The 23,149-nt window shown below is 40.5% G+C and overlaps 1 protein-coding gene and 1 non-coding gene across 2 annotated transcripts; one reads left to right on the top strand and one right to left on the bottom strand.

Annotated features, from left to right (window-relative positions):
- Positions 1-12,169: 12,169 nt before the first annotated feature.
- trnar-ucu (transfer RNA arginine (anticodon UCU)) lies at positions 12,170-12,261 on the top strand. The gene is given in 2 exon segments: positions 12,170-12,206; positions 12,226-12,261. It is a non-coding gene; the product is annotated as a tRNA-Arg (tRNA).
- Positions 12,262-17,065: 4,804 nt separating this feature from the next.
- On the bottom strand, positions 17,066-22,156 carry LOC117259299 (homeobox protein otx5-like). The gene is made up of 3 exons (XM_033630562.2): positions 21,397-22,156; positions 19,973-20,124; positions 17,066-19,690 (listed from the first exon to the last, which is right to left on the bottom strand). The coding sequence occupies exons 1-3, from the start codon at positions 21,494-21,496 to the stop codon at positions 19,058-19,060; spliced, it is 885 nt and encodes a 294-aa protein (XP_033486453.1). The 5' UTR covers positions 21,497-22,156; the 3' UTR covers positions 17,066-19,057.
- Between the last annotated feature and the right edge of the window lie 993 nt (positions 22,157-23,149).

Raw genomic sequence — 23,149 nt, 5'->3', positions numbered from 1 at the left:
GGGATAAAGCCATGCCCTCAGCCATATTCATTACAATGAAACACACACATACACACACACACACACACACACACACACACACACACACACACTCAGCCATGTCACTGTGGCCTCGGCTATACTCATTATAATGAAACACACATAGACAAACAAACATCTAATCAAACACCAGCCCCTTTAATCCCGTTGTTTTGAATGGGCAGCACAGCTACAGTGGTGTGGACACACAAACACACACACTCATGTACACAGTCAATAACTACATCAGGGTGAGGGTCAGCAGCGTTGCTTCCACCCAGTTCTGTGTTTCAGGAATCACATTTCAGTCCCTTCTGATTGACAATTCAAATCAGTCAAAGCAATACAATCTTATATGGAAAGAAGAGTCCATAAATGACAGTTGTTGTAATTATTTTATTGGTTTCTTTAACATTAAATAAACTAAACAACAGCCTCATTACATCTGTGTTATTTTCCACCTGAGCACAAATATATACCCCATAAAAATATCTCAACAAACCTGCTGACGACTGCTGAAGTACAGTAAGTACCCCTAGTTGGGAATCACTTGAGGACATGTTATGTTTGTATTACATTACAAAGGTGTATCAGTTACTACTACATACAATATGATTACGTTTACAGTCCAGTGTTGTAAACCAATAACTTACCAATCATGTAATAATTCATATAATCTTATCTCTTCTCATTTCTCCCAGGCTACATTTTCCCAGATAACTACTGACTGGGTTCACATAGGTACCCAGATAATTATACATGAAATGATTTTATTCTTTGGATTAAAATTTAAAAAAAAAAAAAGCCAGCTCACACTTAGCTAATCTAACTGCAGGATTACATGGCGGCATATCAAAGAACTGTTTCTTTCAGGATTTGGATCCAAAAACTGTGAGAAAAGCCTGGTACAGTGTGTGAGCAGCAGCGTCAGGCTTTTATTGTTCTAAATAAGCCTTAATAATTATAAACTATGATGACTGCATTATCTTGCATCCATTTAGTTTTGCAAAATCCAAGTTGGGCCTGTGGTTACTTTACCAAGTGAGTTGCCACATTGTGTTATCATCAGCAGCCAGAGATCAAGACTTCCTCTTTTATTCAGCTTGTGATTGCAACATCAGCCTCTCTGTTTGTTTTCAAAGTGTTCATTGCCGCATTCATGAAAATCATGGGACACGTGTGCTTCCACATTGGAGCATCACATGAGACTGTGATGATGTGACCACTCATTAGAAGCCCTAATTGCTGAACATATAATGGAGCGTACATGTTCCTCCATCTACAGAGAGAGTATGTGCATAGTTATCTGTGTCTAATTGTGTGTCTTTGTCCGTGTGTGTGTGTGTGTGTGTGTGTGCACGACTGTGCGTTCGCCTTCCCCAAGGTCTGCGTAGTGGCGCTCCATCTGTGGCACTCAGGGGATTAAAGCCAATCTGTCTGTCTGCTGCTCAAAGTGCTGACCGTCAGACCAGCACCAGATTAACACAGTGCTGGGATTGGTAGAAGGGGGGTGGTGGGGGTGAGGAGAGATGGAGAGATGGGGTGTGGGTGGAAGAGAGAGGTGGACGGATGCTGAGGAAGAGAGATGTGTGTGTTGGGGGAAGGTGGGGGGCGGGTTGAGAGGTCAACCCCAGATTAGTACACAACTGGTACAGTGTGTGTGTGTGTGTGTGTGTGTGTGTGTGTGTTTGGGCACCGGGTGGGGGGAGCTTACAGACCCAGAGAGGGACAGAAGGGGAAGAAGGAGGAAGGATGTAGATGTACAATACATGCTGGGTGGATGGATGGGGGTCGTAGTTAACACAAAGTCAGAGAAATGAGGAGTTGCTGAGGTTCTTTATGTGGCTGAACCAGACATAAATTCATGAGTGCAGTTGGTGTGGAGGAACAGGGGAAGACAGAGACACAGGTTTAAAGGTCGAGTGTATAAGATTTAGTGGCACCTAGTGGTGAAGTTGCAGATCGCACCTTGCTGAAACTTCTCTTGTGTGCTGAACATGTAAGAGACTATGGTGGCCGTTGTGAAAATGCGAATGGCCCTGTCTAGTAGAGTTGAGCCAAATGTGCTTTTTACAAGTACAAGTCTCTTCTTAGTAAATCAGTGGTGTAAGGAAGTTTGCGTTTGCACTGTCTGCACTGTCTATATTTATGCCCCGGTAGTAAATGTGTCAGTATCCGTGCTTATGATGCAAGAAAATCCTCGTTTGGATAGCTGTGATCAATCTCTTTTGTTTTACTCATGCTAACACACAACAATCAGATCTGAAAATCAAAACAACTCCAACACACATTCAATGACCAAAAAGCTTCATGTTGTCTTATTTTTATTGTCTTTCTTCATATTATTCTGTAGAAAATTCCATATTTTGATGCCAACCATCAAAGTACACATCTGCTTTAATGTAGTTTATGCAAACAGGTGCTCAAAGTGAAATTTTCTTCAACGAATTAAAAATGTCCTGTTTATAAAATGGGCAGATATTCCTTTAAATGTTCAAGTTTTTTTGGTCCTTGTTTAAATAAATGTCAGATTTCGGCAGGTTTCTTCCGCAATGGCTTTAATTTTTAGCCTCAGAAGTTGCAAACTGGTGCTTAAAGTGAAATTTCCTTCTATGCTCCTCAACTTCTGAAATAAAAACAAACAACTTTTGTACATTTTCTTGCAATACTTTGCTTTTTGCCCTGTACATGACTAATACTTACTCTTGTGATGTGATCAAAAATTACTGGACGCTCAATTCTGAGATTGTTCTGTAAATATTTTTCAAATATACAATAAATATAGAACCTTCTGATCAACCCATATCATTTTCAGGTTTAAAACACCAGCTTCTTGTTAAGCCCCTCCCATTTCTAGATTAAAGTCACCTCCACATCTGGTTTCAATCATAGTAGTTTAAAGTACGGATACAGACACTTGGAATTTAGTTGGTTTAACAGATACAGATAGATATCACTCACTTATCCCTACTGTCTAGAGCTAGTGTCTGATTTGTCCCTTCTGGGCCACTGTAGAATCAACATGGTGAAATCTGTGGAAGAGGACCTGCTCAGTATGCGGATATGAACAGGTCATTCTAACAACAATAAGCTCAACCATACTAAGTAATCACCTGCAGAGTAGACAATCTGCTTTCTGTTTACATAGACACGCCCCATATCCAGTCATCATGTGATATGTGTTCTCAGGTGTGTTAGTATGGGCAGTATTTTTGGCACAGTGCTAAAACACTTGTGTGCATGGAGATTGTTTTAAAAAAACCTTTTTTAAAAGAAGTGGGTGTGGATGTGGCCTCAGACAGTCTCTCCTCAAAGGCACTGATGGTGTTTCAGTCAGTTGTACGTGCAAAAAATGCAGAAAATAATAATGTAAATATTATAGGAGGAGATCTTCAGAAACTCAGATGACTTTACCACCCTGAAATGCTCGGCAGTTACAGCATTAAGTCGACATGATTATCAGACTGTGGGGAGCTACGAAAATTGTTGCTCTGAAGGCTGAAGGGTATGCTTGACATAAAGTAGTTTATTTGAAGTGTTGTTCAAACACATATGAAGGCAGAAGTGCGTAAACTTGTCTCACATGGCCGCACTCAAAAGTCTTCTGACAGTCTCTCCTTGCAGGCATTTGATGATGGTGCATGAAAAAAAGTGACGAATGAAAAAGGTTGAGTCTTACTTTCACACCTCCTCACACCTGGCGAATCACAGCAGGAAATCGCTGTTTGGAAAAACGGTCCTACACAGGTGAGATGATTGACAGACACTAGAAAAGACATGGGGGCATCTTTTGTGTGTGTGTGTGTGTGTGTGTGTGTGTGATTGTGGTCATGGTGGGAGGGGCGAGGGCAGAGGGGGGTGAGCGGGTTCAGGCTAGATGAGCGCACCACTGAGATTAATGTAGTGTACTAGTGCACAAAGAGACATGGCAAGTGGGAGGGCTGGGGGACCCGTGGGTGGGGGTGTGCAGGGAGTTGGGCACTGCTCCCAGGGATTAAATATGTTCAGCCATTAGCACAACCTGGTAGTGAACTAGCAACACAGCAGGGTTCAGTGGAGACACACACACACACACACACACACACACACATACACTGTAGCTATTAATGAAACACTGATGGTACATGCTGTTTGGTTACATACAGCGTGTAATGATGAGAGCTGAAAGACATAATCACAGTTTATGTGCAGGAAACCAAAACAACAAGCTAAAAGTTGCCAAAACACGTAAAGCTATGTCATGTACTCATCTGATTCAGTGTTTGGAAAAATTTTGTTTGTGTCTCTGATCCAGAGTTTGTGGGCAAAACTAATTGTACAGTGTGTGATTCTACTTCCTGTAAATTCAGTAGAAAAGTTTTTTAATTAAATGTCACTGGTGATGGTCGTCTCCAGTTCTTGATGCCTGAAGTAGGCTGTTAAGGTCACTACTCTGTATGAACGTGCTAGGGTCAAGACTTTTTCTCATGACATGAAATGGTGAGCTAGTCATTGTGCCAAAACTAGGGGAGGCCAGGGTTGGTTGGCACATAACTATTTTATGGTCTTTAAAGGTCACAGAAACAAAAATTTAACATCAGCATGTTTACTTCAAATATATTTTTTATTTTTCAGAATAAAACAATTGAAAAAGCTGCAGTATATGTGTAATATTGTGACATCTGAATCAATATTATCAAGCTGCAATTCATTTTATTTTGAAATTCAGTGACACAAGTGGAACCTTTGACCCCACTGTCACATTTGTCACCGATGTGGAGGACTCCAGCCATGACACTTTGCAGCCCGGGGATGAGGTGGCAGCGTACATCGAGTTCAAGACACCTAAGGAGGATCCTTTTGAGGTTTTATGGTGGTGGAAGGAGCATGCTAAAATGTTTCCTAACCTAGCAGTGATTGAATGTTTTCACCATAACAGCATTGAGTGCAGCCAGTGAAAGATTCTGCTGCATTCAAGAACAGAGAACCCAGTTCAATGTGAGTGTGGTTCGGGGCGCGGGACTTTTATTAATCTGGTACTGAGCTTCACGGGAATGGGGAATTGTTTTCTTTCACAGTTGTTTAATTTTTCAGCCTCAGAGGTTGCTGCTTTTTCCTAATTAGTTGTGATGTCATTTCCCACCCATGTACTTTCTCTGTTCAGATAAAACATTAGATTTTTAGCATCAAACTCTGCACATGAAGTACATCATTCTGCACAGTGAAGGAACAAAAAGCAAAATACCTTTTTATTGGAAGAAGAAGAAGATAAACTTTATATAGCCCTTGGGGTAAATTCAGTTTTTTCACTATGTTGTCATACACACACAGGCCTGAGATACACAAACATGTGTATTGGAGGTTTGGTACCTAGCTCGGCAGTGCCTAGGAGGTGAACTGGCACTTCTCCAGCTACCAGTCCACAATTCATATTTTGTCTAGACAGGGACTTGAACCACCAACCCTCCAGTTTTCAACTAAAGTCCCTATGGACCGAGCTACTGCTGTGGAGAGGGTGGCCAGGGACTTTAGGTGAGCCAGTGTGAGCATGATTGGACCTATTTGATTCATTTGCTGTCATTCCAAAGTTTTTCATTTGTATGGCTGTTTGATGTGTTGCTGTGCCAGTGTGTGTGTGTGTGTGTGTGTGCGTGTGTGTGTAAGTGGGCTGGTGTGGTTGTGGGTGTGTGTGCTGGCCTGTGTCTCGCAGGCCATGTGCTTCTGTAGTCACACTGCCACCAGAAATAAGAGGGGAGGGAACAGAGGAGAACATACACGAGTCTCTGGATACTCGCTCTGTTTGTCATTATGTGTTTTCGCTCCACAGCTCCCCCTAACGACCACTTATAGAATTACATAAGACACACAACACTGAAAACTGAAAACTGAAACTGAAATACTGTTTGACAACAAATATGTCTTTAAATCTTGAGTTAAATTTAGACCGTAATGGTGGAGGAAACTACCCTGTGACACTGAAAAACAAGTCCTTCAAAAAAAGTATTACTGTGAACATATATGTATTATTATGTGTTTGACAGCTGTCTTACCCCAATATGAAAAGTCATTTCAGCTGATGAAAGTCAGTAAGACATCTCCTGCTGCTTTATGAGCCAAACAAACATATAACTTTAACTCAGATTATATTGATGGTTTATAATTCCCATTATTAAGTCGTTTTAATGCCATGCCATAATTTTGAGATATTATGTTGTTATCGTATACTTATGACATAATAAATAACATCTGTTGAAAATAATTAAGGAAAAAACACAGGTAGTAGAAAGGGCTTCCGGTGTCTTTTAGTTTAGTGACATTTTAATTTTATTCTACTTTTGTTTTATTTTATTTTTTATTTCATTTCATTTTTTTTTATTTTATTCCATTTTTATTTCATTTTATCTTATTTTATTCTAATTTTTGTTTTATTTTATCTTATTTTATTTTATTTCATTTTATTCTATTTTTGTTTTATTTTATTTTATTATATTTTATTCTACTTTTGTTTTATTTTATTTTATTTTATATTTATGAACATTATTTACTGATTTTTTTACACACAAATTGACAATAGTGTTAAAGCATTTGAAAATGACAGTGCAATGTAATAATAGTCAGCTCGGTCATATTTCACTTCTTACAGTAAAGAATAAACATGCTCTTAAAGTCGGGGTAAAAGTCAAGATATGGATAAGTTCAGTGACATTTTAAACTGTACAGTATATTATGTACTCTGTATCAGATCAGCCATATGGCCACTGTTTTTAAGAGCCCTGTTATTTAAATCCAAAAACTAATGTATGCAAATTATGCGAGATATGAAACAGATTTTAACTTTTATTCCAGTAGTTTGGTTCATAGAAAACTACATTTCTTCTGAACAAAGGGTGTAGGAATGCATATATACAATAATGTTGTGCAGTAAATATATTTATGTGGGTGTGAAGGTGCCTGTCAGTCATAAACAAAGTGATCGATGTGTTTGTTGTCAGCAGTACACAAACAAACTGGTATGTAAATAGCCACAGAGTGACAGAGATGGAACAAACATGTTGACTTGTTGTTTCCAGAAGGGGTGTGTATGTGTGTGTGTGTGCTCCTACGTGCCTGTGTGTGCTGGTATGTGTGTGTGAGTGCATCAGTGCGTGTCTGACTAATATTTTGTAACTTAATGGAGGCACCCCCTGACCCCCCCCCCCCACACACACACACACATACACACACACTCCACCCTCCATCAGTTTGTGATTGGTCTGTGGCTCCAGCATCAAGGATTAGACCATGTTTCCCCACTTTACGTCCCCTGTTCCTCCCTCTCTACCTCTCCTCTCCTCTCTTTTCTATTTCTCTCCCTCTTTCTCCCCACATCACATGATCGGTTACATCACGGGATTGAGGTCAGAGCTGGATTAGGGCGAGCTACGCCAGCTAGCAGGAGAGGCAACGCTGGAATTACTGAAAGTGAGGGAGGAGATGGGGAGGAGGGGGGGTGGTTCAGATGGCCTGCTGATGAAGAGAGGATGAGGAGGAGAGAGAAGAAAAGATAGACTGAGACAAAGAAAGAGGAGTACAGGATGACTGAGAGGGGGGATGAAGATATGTAGGGGTTTACATTAAAAGGGGGGATTGAACAATATAAAGGCCTGATGCTCTAAATGCAGGAAAGTGTTTGACAAAGTGGAGCTCTGCAAGAAAAACACATGTGTAAAACAATTTGGCAGGAGGTGAAAGATGTATTCACCTTGCAGTGAGTCAGACAAAGAAAACAGCAAATATTATTACACATGATAGTAATAATAAAAATAAGTAAAAATCTTATTGAGCAATGCAGAATGATCATTGAAGAAAACAAAAACCTGCTAGCTGTCATACTTTGTATGAACTTGGAAAATTGTCATTTCACACATGTACTGCTAACGTTTGAAAGAAATGTTTTTGGCACAGTGAGTAAAATTAAAAAAGGGTCCACTTTTATCTAGAACAAGAAAGGAAGAAAACAAGACTGAACTTTAGATTAGGCTGATAGAGTCAACAAGTTATGGCTTACAAACATATGTTATCAATGTTCATATAATAGATAAATAGATAAAATACAATGAAGTTACCTCCACATTGTTGCATGTGTTTAATGTAGGTGCTCATTACAATCAGCAAATGTACAGTCAAGTATAAAATGTAAAATATAATATAGCTACTTTGGGGTGTATCTATAAGAGTAGCAATGTAAAATGGTCAGTTACAACATCAGTCAAAATAAAATAAGGTCACTGACTTTAACAAGGACTCAAAGTGCCGTTGCACCCTGAATGTAAGAAAAATGTAATTTATGAATGGTTTCACAGTTGACTTATCATTAGAAAAAAAAAAAAACATTCCTATCTTTTTATGTATTTTTTAACTCATGATCTTGATTAACTGTAATCAAATGTTGAAATAATAATTAATAATGTAAAGCATTAGTGATGCTATAATTTGTGCTTTTTATTGTTGCTCACATTATAATATTTCAATATACTACATTAAGTGTTTGTTAATAATCACCAAATACTTTGTCAATCATAAAGAAATCTTTTATAGAACATCTGTATATTATTATAAGATGGATCAGATATCTAAAAACATTATTTGGATATCAAGTTGCAATATTTATAGGTGCACTACAGAGTATTTATTAACCATTTAACAAGATATTGTTATCTGTGTGATCAGTTTCCACAGATGGTTTACAAAAAAAAAGTATTAACCATTGAAAAGGTGTTACAAATATCTATCTATCTAATGGTAATGTTACACATGTTTTTGAAATTATTTCTTAAAGGTTTTCAATCATTTGGCAATAATTACCAAACATTTAATATAATGTATGCAGCAATAAACTTAAAATACTGTAAATTAAAGCATTACTAATAATAAGTACACATGACTATTTATTGGTTCAATGTCTCTGACAGTAAAGTATCCATTAATTTATGTTTACTTTACTTTACTTCTTATGAATGATGGTTATTATTAAGTGCTACTGTAAAGTCTATTTGTGGCCCCTCATCACTGACTGCACATGTCCAGTAGTTGTAACCTCTTTCAATGAGTAATTCTCCCTCTTTGTTTTAATTTTCTAGAGGCTTGAAGTGGTAAATTATCACGTAATTTGGTACAAAAATGGAAATAATTAGAGGAAACTTTTTTTTACAGCTCTAATTCCAGTGTTGATCGTCTCATGGGCCCTCAGATTTGTCTTGTGACTCTTTATGGGTGTGCTGACGTCTAGATGAACCTTTCTATTTCTAGATTTACCCTTTCATTTACTTGTATCTTTTACTATCTCATCTCGTTTGACACCCTTGTTCTCTGTGTCTCAATTCTTGACTTTTTCAGAGGGAAGTTTGGCATCGATTTTGAAAACAGAAAAAGCCCAACTAGGAATAAGAGTTAAAAATTAGCAATAGCTAACTGTCTGTGCAACACATCAGTCCCATACTCTGTATTGGAACGATGTTACATTGCATCGTCCCTATAAAAAAATAAAAAATAAAATAAATGTGTACAAAATTCAAATTATTTAAACAGTATTCTGGCCTGTGTGAATCCTGGATGGTAACATGAACTCCAGAACAAACAACAGAAAAAATAATCTGAGATAAACAAAATTACATCACAGTGTTTTTGTCCTGGTGAGCACTCGGGATCTTTAATTGACCCTGTGTTGGAACAGCAGAGATCAGGGTGAAACTGGGAGAGCCAAACTATAGATTAAACTACATCACACTGGCACTGCACTGGAACTGGACGGCCTGACTGGACCTGGGGTTCGTCTGTCCTGCTGTTTAAAGGTCATGTATAGAGAGAGTCATACCATGAGGAAATATGGCTCTGTCATTGCTCTTTTCCAGCACTCCACCTTTGGTATTTTTGTAAAATGTAGAGAGAAACAGCAGAGAAAGAGAAAGAGAGGAACCATTACTTCTTCACTGTTTTCCTTTAACTTACAGTTTCATCTCCCCGTACATGCTGTCCATGTTGGTGTTTGGTGAACTTCATCTGTGTTATGTCAGAGTTTTTTTTCTATTTTTATTTGCAAGAGGTCAAAGTTTAACTAATGATACTTTATGTCCCATGATGCACTGGGCCTGCGAGAGCATCTGTCACCGGGGGAACATTGGAACCAATTTGTCATCTGGACAGGGGGAAGGCTTTAATCCTGCCGATGAAAAGAGAAATGTCCAGAGAAAGATGGACATACAAGTGGAGAGATAGGGGCAAGTGGGATGATGAGGACAGAGCACGGAGAAGAAGAAGAAGAGGAGGAGGAGGTGGAGGAAGAGGAGGACGGGAAGGAGGAGGAGGAGGAGGAAGAGGGAGACAGTAATCCTGTCTAATTCACTTAGTGTTGCGCTGAGGGAGCAGGACACTAAGAGGATTTGGGACATTCTCTAAATTAGATCAGCAAGAATAACAAACTGCAAGGAGAGGTGGAGTGGAGGGGGAAAAGGGGCACACTGGGAGAGGTGGCACGAAGGAAGGGGCAGATGAGGGAAGGTGGCATGAGGGAAGGGTGCAGGGACAGAAGAGAAGAGTCACATGCGTCAAGAAAGTGGCATGAAATCTCTGAGGAAACATCGGGAGAACATGTGGAAAAAGTTTGTTGCCAGTTTGGAAAAATACACACTGCTCACACATCCTTTAACATCTAATATTTACAGCAGGTGCCCCTGAGCAAGGCATTTAACCCCCAAACAGCTCAGAGGTGACTGATGCATGCATCTTAAAGTGAGCAATTGTGAGAAAAAAAGCCTTGTCACTCAACAAAACTTCACTCAGTATCTCCGATCACATTTGATATTCCAACCAGCACCAGACGCCAAATGCCCCCATAATCCACACAACTGTTTTAGTCCAGCATATCATTAATCTGTGGCTCTAAACTCTGACTTTTACTATTAGTGATATTAACTAGGTGTTAAGTTGTAATCTGCAGTAAAGCCCTTAGCAGAAGTGTATGCTGAGGTTGACAGTGGCTGGTTGATCCATTCATACTGTAATACTGATCCTGTTACCACTACTAGCTGCAGATCACTCACACCTACTTACACTGCAGGACTATGTGATTTAGCAGCTTTACTGGACCATTACAAATCTTATTTGATGACTTATGTGAGTGATTACTTTGTTTTTTTTTTGTTTTTTTGTTGTGTGATCAATTTGATGATAATTTGACAGTAGACCATTTCCTGGAACTGCATTGCTAGGAAACAGCTTGGGTCCATGTTTACTTCCTGTCAGCTGATGTCATTCACATACACTGCAAAATATTCCAACAGGAAATACAAAGGGACACATTTATCATGTTTTTGTTGTCATGTTGGTAATGGCCGATAGGGGAACAAAAGCAAGTGGTTAGATTTAGATAAAAAGAACATCATGGTTTGACTTAAAATTCACACAGTAACTGAACAGCATGCTCCCAGATGAAAGTGTGTATATGGAGGCTATTGCTCTATATATTACAGTTGCTGATAGCGTCACAAAGTGCATATCATATCGGCAGAAAGGATGTCTCTCTGCATCCATGCCTGACAGCAACTTCCACTGACAGTCCATTCTCACTCAGAAGCATAATATCGGCATTTGGGCAGTGAATTCCAGCGTCAGATACTGATGGAAAAAGCTGTCCTTTCACTCGGTATGATACACAGCCGATTGCTATATTGTTAAATGATGCCTGGTGGTGTCAGCAGGACAACAACCCCATGTTACGGCGACAGATGTCCAAGGAGGGTGGTTGGGTGGTTCCAACAACCACTGACCTTCACCCAGGAGGCCGGTGTTCGCGTCCCACAAGATTTGAGGCCAAACCCTGTTATTTTTTCCTAAACCAAACTGTGCTTTTGTCACCTAAACCCAACCATGTGTGTTGGCTAAACGAAATCATGTACGTTTTTTGTTGAAGGAAAAAAAACATCAATGCAGACTGTGTGCAAACGAAAGTGTATTTTGTAACAGGCTGAAGCTGACACAGCATCCTGGAACGTAAAAGACTAACACACCCGGGGTACCTTGCACGTTACATCTCATCATGTCACGTATCAGTCCATGACCAAACGTTGATATGTGATGAGGTCAGAGCAACATCAAGTCTGCTTAAAAGAGACTGTCACATCTGTATGGAGTGTGTGGCTCTGTGGCGCAATGGATAGCGCATTGGACTTCTAGTTAAACACAAGAGAAGTGATTCAAAGGTTGTGGGTTCGAGTCCCACCAGAGTCGACCTTTATAGGTTTAGAATTAAATCATGATCTCCCTTGTTATAGATACCTGTAAAGTTGATATAAACCATAACATGAAACCATCTGCAGCTGCTTCGAAAACTGGCTTAACTGGGATCAAAGGGCACGTTGGGGTGTGTTATATTAGTTGCTAATAATATAGCCTCGAGCTGCTAGCCTCACGCACAGATTGAAAGCACCAAATTTGAGCACCACAATATTCAAGAGAAGACAGGTATTTCTACAGCCGATGTCACCAACATTCTGCAACTCAAAACAATCTCATTAAAAGCAGTTCAAGAGAAAAAATAAGTATTTTTGATTTGAGGTGGAACTGTCCCTTTAAAGTTCTAGTGTGTAGGCTTTAGTGGCATCTAGCAGTGAGGTTATGGAATTGAAACTTCCTCTGTGTGCCAAGCATGTAGGAGAAATATGGAGGCTAATGTAAAAATGCTAAAATGCCAATGGCCTTAAATAGAGCCACTGTTTGATTTGTCCATTCTGGGCTACTGTAGAACAACATGGCAGACTCTGTGGGAGAGGACTCCATGTAAATATCAATAGCTCATTCTAGGTTCACAAAATCACAACAATTCTTATTTTCAGGTGATTATAAACTAATGAAAACATAGTTCTGAATATCATATTCCATTTCTGCCAATATATCCCCCTAAATCCTGCACACTGGACTTTTAAAAAGTTAAAACTCTAGATTCATAAAGAACATAAAACTGACCATCAACACTTTCCTCTGATGATCTAGACCTCCCTGTACTTTTGTGTCATAATATTTAAGTGATGAAGCACACCTGGAAAAAGTCCTTAGGGATACAACTCGGTGGTACTGTAATTAGTGACAACAGACAGAATATAACACTCTCTACACATCCATTATGAAAATATAAAATGGGCTGTAAAACTGTGAAGAAAATTCAAAACAAACTCCTTATACACATGATCTACAGCCAAGGCTTGGTTTCATGTTGAGACACATATGACCGAGGGTTTGAGGTTCTCAGCCAGAAAATATTGAGCACTTAATTTCCTGCATTCTGGTGAATTTTTATGCACCAAATTGGGTATTTACTGCATCAATTTCTGGTGTAAATGTCTGTAATTTTGTCAAAATAAAAGTCCTCTACCACTTAATGTTTTTACTGGTGGAGGACAAATGCACGTGTTCTCAGTATTGAGTGGGACATGTCCCCTGAAATCTACACCTGTGATTACAGCAAACAAAACCAGGCAACAAATACTGTTTCTAGCCACTATTTTTACCTGGACAACAGCAAAAATTGTTCTTAATTCTACTCTGAAATGAACTCAGTTAAACTGTTTCATCATGGATTTCTTTTTCATTTTATTCCAACCCAAACAAAAAAAACAACCACAAAAAAAATTAAATCTTTTTAACTGTGTGTGTGTGTGTGTGTGTGTGTGTGGGCCATCGTCTGTGTAAATGTGTCTTTTGTCTGTAGCTGATAAACGTTAACCAGTGATAATGACTGTTTGTATGTGTATGCATGTGTGTGTGTGTGTTAATATGTATTTGATCGTGTCTGTACATATGTGTGCGTGTGTATGTGTGCTTGGGCGTGTGCTCAGCGCGTGTATGCTCGGTGGCGTTGGGATTAGGAATCGATTAAGAGGAAAATGGACTGCAGGCAGGCAGGAGGGAGGAAGAGGGAGGAAGGGATGAAGGGGAGGCTGGGCCGGTCAGCTCTGGCAGCAGCCTGTGGCATGATTACAGTGTGCCTCCGGAGCAGGCTGGCCACCAGCTTGTTTGTTGGGGATTAGAGAGAGGAAAGAAATGAATCATATTTCTAAGTCCTGAGTGTATCTGTGTCTGTGTCTCTGCGCTTCAGAGTCCATATGCTGCTGCTGGGGGATTACAGGAGCATGCTGGCAGCAGAGCACAGGAGGGGGTCTATCTATCTATCTATCTATCTATCTATCTATCTATCTATCTATCTATCTATCTATCTATCTATCTGTCTATCTATCTATCTATCTATCTATCTATCCATCCACCCACCCACCCACCCATCTAACACTAAAAGATATAACAATCAGTCGTTGGCGTACCACTGTAGCATTTTCCACATGTATGACATGTTAAATGAACACTCATTAGAACCCCAGCTTGTCAGTGACCATAGTCCACTGCACTTTGTAATGAGCTTTTGGGCTTCGTGGCCAGTGTTGTGCTGTGTCACCACGAGGCTGAGCCCAGCTCTGTGTTCTCAGGCTAAATCCCAGTCAGAGGGCAGAGACTCACTGTTACTTGGCAGTCTAAGTCCATAGGTGCAACAACCAGCCAAGACGAGTAGTACTGGTCGTGGCATACTGTAACAGTGATCAGTATTAACTTATCTGTCTGATCATGTTTAGCTCTATAGTCCCATTAAGCATTTCACAGTGCGCGGTGTGAAGGACGCCACTGAGGGGAACTGCCCATTGGTCCGACATCCCATTATTCCGACCATATTAAACCCATTGTTCTGAAGTCCCGTTGTTCCGAAATCATCATGATTCCCTGTGGTTAAGGTCTGGTTAGGTTTAGGCACAAAAACCATTTGGTTAGGGTTTGGAAAAGATCATGGTGTGGGTTAAAATGAAAAAGAAAGTGACAAACACATAAGCTGTGAGCCTGCTCTGCCTCAAGCCTTTCCCAGCTGACCCAGAGCCGGTCCAACCATCAAGGTAGAAATACACCCGCCGGGAGCTGTTCAGTACCGCGGACTGTCGGACTAATGGGATGTCGGACCAATGGGCTGTCGGACCAATGACATGGACCCCCACTGAGTGCAGATTATACTTGCAGATTCAACATCAACCCAGAAGTGAATGATATTTTTCCCAAAGTGTAGGATATTCATGCCCTGATTTTACATCATCAGAAACAAAAGCTACAGAAGAGTCTACAGGTACGTTAGTGGCTCTGTAATGTATTTTACATGGATATACAAAGAGAACTGGATACAGCATTGGAGGGGGAGAACCTGCATTCCCATGAAATTTGTTCAGTGGCACATGAATCCAAAAAGATTTCCACAATACAAAATGACCTGGATTTTCCACATTGTGGGGCCCATACAGCAAGTGCACTTGAGACTTCTGGCGGTCAAATGGCTAACTTCTGGTTGACCCCAGCGATAACCTGAATGGGGGTAAAAAGATTTAGACTTCTGAAATGTTATCAGATCATTCCTGATAGTAAAACAGTTCATTTCATGTGAGATGTGACACTCAAAAAATGTATCTACTGATTCACAGACGTTCTTTCACAATGTAATTTCATGGGAAAAAGTCTTTTTGAGGCACATGATGGGTAAGGAAGTTGTAATTCCATATTTGACCACTATGTAAAATTAGGGTCAAAGCCCGGTGCTGTTCCTCGGGGCTTGGTTTTTCAGGACGGCTGTGCTTTAAGCTAAATGCTAACGTCAGCGAGACAACATCCTCACAATGACAGTGTTATTGTATCATGTTGAAGGTAAAATGTTTATGTTTACCATTTTTGTTTAGCACATTTGCTAATTGGCACGAAACACAAAGTACAACTGGCAGCACAGTGTTGCAGTGGTTAGCAGGGTTCCTGGTTCAAACCAAAGGTGGAGGGGTCGAACCCCGGGTGTGCAGAGTTTGCATGCTCTCCCCGTGTCAGCTTCAGTTTTCACCAGGTACTCTGGCTTCCTCCCACAGTCCAAAGACATGCAGGTTAGGTTTACTGGTGAATAGGCCATAGGTTGTCTGTCTCTATGTGTCAGGCCTATGATAGTCTGCCGACCTGTCCAGGGTGTGCCCCTGCTCCTGCCTAATGTCACCTGGGATAGACTCCAGCCCTTCAGCGACCCCTAACAGAATAAGCGATTACGGAAAATAAATGAACAAAGTACAACTTAGACAGAAGGGAGTGTCATTAATTTTGTTGGTATGTGGCTATAAATCATAGTATTGGACACATTTTAACAGAATGATGGTGGCAGAGAAAAAGTTAACAGTTCACCAAAGGTATTGCTATTCCTCCTGTGAGTAATATAGGCTCCCAAATGTTATGGCAACCCATTCAGCAATCCTCTTTACCAGACATTTGGTGATCACCAAAGTCATTGTATTCATCCTCTGTGGACCATGATTACCTGTATATTTCGTGGCAATATGTTCAATAGCTGTGGAGGTATTTCAATCTGGACCAAAGTGGTGGACTGACATTGACATTCTTAGAGCCATGCTGCTAATCTGCCTCAAGATACCTGTTGACAGCAGCGAGTATTTCATGTTGGGTTGGACCATTTATTATAAGTAAATCACATTTAATTCTAATAGGTGTATTATGTCATTGGGATTTGTGCCTTATTTCCCGAGATAACGAGCATCTCAACACACCATAAGCTAATTACATCCCTAACCCTTCATCCAGTGCACTCCTCACAACCCCAACGATGATGACCCTCTGGCCTGCCAGTGGCAGGAACACACAGGAAACATTCAGCAATCCAAAATAATCTGCCCATCTCTGGTGCTGCAGTTTGGGGCTGGTGTGAGCGGTGGGACTCAGTATTATTGTTAGTTCTAATCTTTTTCTGTCCTCTCTTCCCTGCTCCCTCTCATCTCTGCCTTATACCCACTCAACCTCTTGCATGGATTAGTGGAACGCTCCCAGAAACTGATTCCCAATCTCCCCTCTCTGGATGTCTGACACTCCCTTTTCCTCTTACCGTGGCCCCCAAAGGAAAGAGATGGCCTCGAGGAGCCTACCTTGATTCAACACTAACATCGATTGACAGAACACAATGACCCCAGAGTTTTAATGAAGTCGTTTAATGTCTCAGAAACATCGTAGCTATCTAGCATGGTAGTGGTGAGACTGGTCGAACACAGGAGACAAATGAAATATACAAAATAATTCATGTCAGAAAAATAAGCAGAGAAGATTATAGTAATGCAAAAAAGATAAAAGTACAGTAAATGATTAAGAAGCATGAACAGCATTGTATCCTATTACTGCTACTTTTATTGGATAAACCCCTGAGTTTGAAAAAAAAGAAGAAGAAGATGAAGAAGAAGAAGAAGAAGAAGCAGAAACCAGAAAAATATAAACAGAAAAAAATAAAAAGTTGGCAGTTTTATAGAAATTAAGAAAGAAAGAGATTCTGTTGGGTGGTGCGCCTGCGTAACAACTCGCTGCTGATAGCAGACATGATTGCATTTTCAAGTTTTAATATTTACAAAAGAACAAAAAAAGTATATTAGCAACGTCCATGTCAGCTGAAGACATAATATTAACGATAATAGTAATAATACTGATAATAATAATATCAACTTCAAAACAAATTACCACAATTTTTACTTTAACGAATTCACAAATTTTAAAAGAAACAATATTGTTTAAGTCTAATACAAAAAAAAAAAAAAAAAATCAGATACATCAAACACATAAAGTGGTACCCATCACATCTTTACAGGTCGGAGTTGAAAGAGGCACCAAGCGCTCTGTGCAAAGGGGGGGCTGCATGGCAGCCCAGTCCCTTCCCTTTCTCTGGTGCAGTCTTCTCTCCCATTGAACGCCTCACTGGAGCAGTTTATCAGCAAATCAGTTCATAATAAAGTCGTTTGTAGATTCAAGAACTGCTTCAACAATCAACTAACCTCATGCAAACACTGTGAGATGGAGTGGGGGGGGGGAGTACTCGGCTGCCAATGGCCACAAAGCGACCATTGTTGCACAAATTGTCTGGAAGTGATCCTATTAAACTAACAATGCACAAGCCATTCTGCTAATGATTTCAACCATGCTCAAAGGCAACAGGTTTGTACTGCAGTCACTCCAGTGACCAACTCTACCCCCTCGGCTTGTGTCAGACACAGGCTGCAGGGGATCAGTATCACACAAGGCTACTGGGAATCATCAGCTTCTGTCTGCTAAACATTTTTCACGTGGTATTTAATTAGTGGCCACCCTGTAAAGACACCTGCTGAAAGTGTCAGGTTGGGTTAGATGAGTCGTTTGGCTCGAAGCTTTTTTGAGTCAGCTCGCTGATGAAAAGCAGCTTTTTTTTTTAAAAAAAAATACATCACAGAAAATACAAGACAAAGTCTAGAAGGAAGAAATAAACATGAGTCAGTTGTTGTGCTTTAACACGTCGATTTCAAGGCTCTCTATGCAGTAAACTTGTGGGTTGCTGAAACTGATGTGCTCTGGAAGCTCTGCTTAAAATGTGGTCATAGTCGAAGCCTGTTGAGAAGTTTCTGAATTCAGCTCTATCAAACAAATCAGATGGACAAGATCTCTAAAAAAACAAACTACTGAGTCTTCAATCAAAATGTTGCATTCTCTTGTCATCAGTACTATCTTTATACTGTCTTTAAATCACAACAATTTCAGCCCTAACACCTCTGAGCTGCAGAATTAAAGCTGTTGTTCTTTCTCACTAATTAAATTTTCTTGTACAGATATCTTGTTTTCCTTGAATGCAGCCTTTCCTTGATTTCCAGGCTGATTTGCTTAACTTAAGGAAAACTACTGTCATCTCTTTGTAACAATCACCAAGCCAAGCATCAACAGATCAGTTTACTTCCACACACATTTTTCTAAAACAGCAAAACAAGGACATTAATTCAGCTGATTAGTTCTTCAACTGATATGATTATTTGATTTCTGTGCCCCAAGGTCTCCTCCGTCTTCTAAAAAACAGCAAAAGTTAATCTGGGGTTTGTCACCCTACTTTGATTTTGTTCAATTTCTCACCCCTGACCCCTGACCCCTTCCCTCCCCACCTCCCACTTCTTGTTATTTACAAGACCTGGAACTTCCAGGAGTTCTGGTCTTTGTAGTCCAGACAGTCAGTGGCATTGAAATTGAGCTTCCAGGCAGCTTGGTCCTTGTAGTCTAGACAGTCGACAGCTCCGAAGCCCAGCGAGGCTGCTGTGTAGCCCTGGGAGGAGAGCGAAGCTGGGGACTGGCTGAGGGGCCCACCCATCGAGGAGGCTGTGATGGGGCTCAGGGCACCTCCAGTGCCTGACAGCTGCGGGTGCATTGGGGACAGGTAGGAGCTACAGTCCAGGCCAGTGAAGTAGGAGGAGGAGCCTGCGTAGCTCTGGCTGTAGGCCGGGGCTTGAGTGTAGGTCATGGGGTAGGTGGTGGTGCGCTGCATGCAGGGGGTGGTGGAGGCAGACAGGGGGTCTGGCAGTGGGGAGATGGAGGCTGGGCTCCAGATGGACACTGTGGCACTAGCAGAGCTGGGGGTGATGGCGGTGCCTGGAGGAGGGGGTGGAGGGCTGTAGGGTCCATTGGTGGGGTTGGCACTGGCCTCAGTGTTGGCGTCACGAGCAGGGGATGCCTTCTTTTTAGGGGGCCGTGGTTTGGACTGGCCTGTGCTCTGCTGCTGCTGCTGGCGGCACTTGGCACGACGGTTCTTGAACCAAACCTGGAGGATGGCAGGGGTGCTGGGGTCAATTTAAAATCACTGCTGAATAAACAAATCCAGATAAACAGTTAAACTATAGAAGGTGCTATTGTGGGGACACCTGGGTCTCTGGGTACCTGGTTGGGATATATTTCCCTCTCTCACACACACATACAGACATTTCTTTCTTTTTGAAGAGCCATATGTATAATTATTATTATTTTGGCATAAAAATAATTATTACATTGATCAAAGCATAATAAAATACTAAAACAGTCGTAAAACTGGTTTGTAATGTGTTACCTGCACTCGGGACTCTGGCAGGTTGATCTTGAGGGCCACCTCCTCCCTCATGAAAATGTCTGGGTAGCGGGTTTTGGCAAACAGAGCCTCGAGGATGTCCAGCTGTGCGCGTGTGAAGGTGGTACGCTCCCGACGCTGTTTACGCGGGGTGCCTACAATGAAACATAAAAAGTTAAAGAAAAAAAAATATTACTTTTATTATTACTATTATTACATTGCTTTTATGTTGGCATAAAAAAGATTGTTGCTGCACTATAGCTGTAACAATCTGTGTTGGTTCAAACATTTAACACAAATAAAAATTAGATAAATAAATAAATAAACCTCGAGAATGTCTATCACAAGTTCTAGTTTATTTTAGGGTTTTAAAATCCCTTAAAGTTATAATTAAAGAAAGCTATTTCAATAAACAACTCCACAAAATAAAGTTTCAAGGACTGCTAATGAATCAGCGAACCTGAATGACTTCTTTCTCTTAAATACTAAAATAATAAAACTTAACGTCACCCCGAGAATATCGATTTTTTTTTTTTTTTTTTTACAGAATATGTCTCACAAAATAATACCCACTAAAGTTGAATGCATTTTCGTTTCCATCATCATTTTCATCGCACCCTTTTGGCCTCTCTAAGAAATGTAGGCTTGAGTCAAATAATTACTTCATGACTGATGTTTTTATTGGATAGAATCAAATAAAAATGTCTTATGGTTTTATTTCTCACAGCTAAGATGGTTTAAATCGAAATATACAAAGTGAAGAAACGAAAATTACTCCAAAGCTTAGTTTCAGAATTTTAAAAATGATCTCAACTCCTCGCTGATTCAAACTCTAATCTGCGTCAAGAAGGCCCACCACGCCTTCTGTCATCGGTGCCAAACCTCGGCATAATTTCATTCAAACTCTCCTCTCAAGGATGGCAGATGCTGATCAGGCCAAACAATATAAGAAGTGTTCATTCATGAAAAGAAAAAAAAACATAATGCCAGAAGATAAAATACAATGAGAGTCGTTTTGTAAATAGGTTACATGATAAGAGCAACAGATTGGAGTCTGTGCTGATGTTAAGTCGGTGTGAGAACAGCCTGCGTTTCCATTCACACACGTTTTTTTTTATTGTTTTTTGACTCTGTAATCCGCTGAACTTATAGGTCAAGTGAACACATGTTCTGGTGGATGAAGAATCAGACATCTATTCATAGTCATAAAGCATAACCTCTCAGCTAAATTAAAATATATATATATACAAGTGAATTGGTGCTTTTTTTAAAGAGCATTTTACGCGAACTTCAAACGACACTTTATGTGAATTCTTTCAGTGTCTGTGTTTCAAATTAAACAGTTTTCACTTGAAACAACAACGAAACGACAGGTTAAAAATTACTGGAACAAAAAATACAGTCAGAAGTAATCAGTCATTACTTACTGGGGTATCCAACGGCGGCGGAGTGGAGCAGATCCATGCCCGGGCCGGACAGCGTTAACCCGTTCACGGCGTAATGGGGTTGCTTAATGTAGGACATCATGCCTCCTGCTGGCTTTAAAACACTCCCTCACTATCTCACTCTCTCTCTCCTTCTCTCAGACCGGGGGCCGGGTCTCCTATAGTCTCCAGGGGGTGTCTCTCTCTCTGTTTCTCCCTCCCTCTCTCTCGTTTTTTTTTTTCTGTCACCCCTCCCTCTCTGTTTTTCTTTCACCCTGGGTTGTTTGTCACTTGGTTGTTGTTTTTTATTTTTCCTAGCTGGTTGTCCTTTACTGCCTTTGTAGGATACTCTGACTCAGTGCATCCAAACCAGGCACCTGTAACTGTGAGTCTAACAGCAGTGCGCCTTTACACCTGTTTTAACCTGATGCGTAAAACACCGCTGATTTAAAGACCGGGTATTTTAGCTTCTTCTACCAAAAGAAAAAGGACAACAACAACTGAAATCAACCCAAGACTATAAATAAAGACACCACATTAAAAATAAATAAAGGTTAACTAAAGAAGACCCGTGCCAAAGCGCAGTTTCTCCATCCAAGTCGTGCGTAATTGCGCACCGGCGTCGCCAGGTGATGAAAGGTACCAAACGCAGCAGTTCCACAGCAGTTTAGCCGGCTGCGGTGTGATGGGTGCTGAAAAGTGCCGGGGCCCTTGTCGGTACCTGGTCCGTGAGGAGAGGATCTGGATCTGCACAGTGGACAAGTGAGGCGAGCAAGAAGAGGCTGGCTAATTAGAAGTAACTTCTTACCCAAGTAGACACCCAGAGCCCTCCCTCTTTCCCTCCCTCCCTCTCTCGGGCGCGCTCACGCAGACGCACGCGCGCACACGTAAACGGTCATCATGTATTTATGTTGGGTCTGTAGTGCTATATATGAAGTGTCCCGGTTTATTTTATATGTCTCATATTTGTTAAAACGTCCAGGCCACTTTTTGTCGTCACAGCAGCTCTGTCACTGACACCTGCTGATTTATAGCCTGCATGGTCACGAGTGATTTAAATGATTAAAATGAGAAAGAAATGTAGACAAAATTCGCCTAGAGTTAGTTTGGCACTTGGCAAATTGACTTTAAAACAATTATAGTGAATGTTAAGTTCCCATCTCAACCTTTTCTTCTTCTTCCCTTTTTCCAGGTTTTATTGTTACGACCTCTTTTCAAAATTGGCCTCCTAAAATAATTGGGCGACCCTGCCTGAGTGTGGTGGCAGAGACAGAGCAACTTAGAGGCGGAGAAGGGGGTACAGGCCGGATTAGAAGCAACACAAAGAGCGCGTTGTTCTGCTATTAAATCCCCTTCTGATCCCCAACATGCTCCCTCCGGCCCATTCATCCATTCATTCTTTACAGTCAATAACAATAATAATAAATAATGATAATAATAATCATAATGTTTTGCCTTGTATCATGTGTAACACTTTATTGGTGGACCCACATAATTATTCTTGATGTAAATATAGGATATTTACATAATAGATATTTGGTGTCAAATTTACGCACCAAGCTACAGAGGAGGATCATGTATTATACAGGAAAATATACGCTACATATAATAATGTTTATAAATGAAAACGAAGCGGGTAACAGGTAGGCCAATGGTCTACTAAAATAAAATGTTAAATATAAGTTTAAGTATAAGTAGCTGCTGAGTTAATTTAAGGCAAGAGAGGACATGTTTAATTTGTTTAAAGACTCCACAG

Source organism: Epinephelus lanceolatus, chromosome 4, assembly GCF_041903045.1.
Source record: "Epinephelus lanceolatus isolate andai-2023 chromosome 4, ASM4190304v1, whole genome shotgun sequence".
In the NCBI taxonomy this organism is placed as follows: domain Eukaryota; kingdom Metazoa; phylum Chordata; class Actinopteri; order Perciformes; family Serranidae; genus Epinephelus; species Epinephelus lanceolatus.
This window is presented reverse-complemented; position numbering and strand designations above follow the sequence as displayed.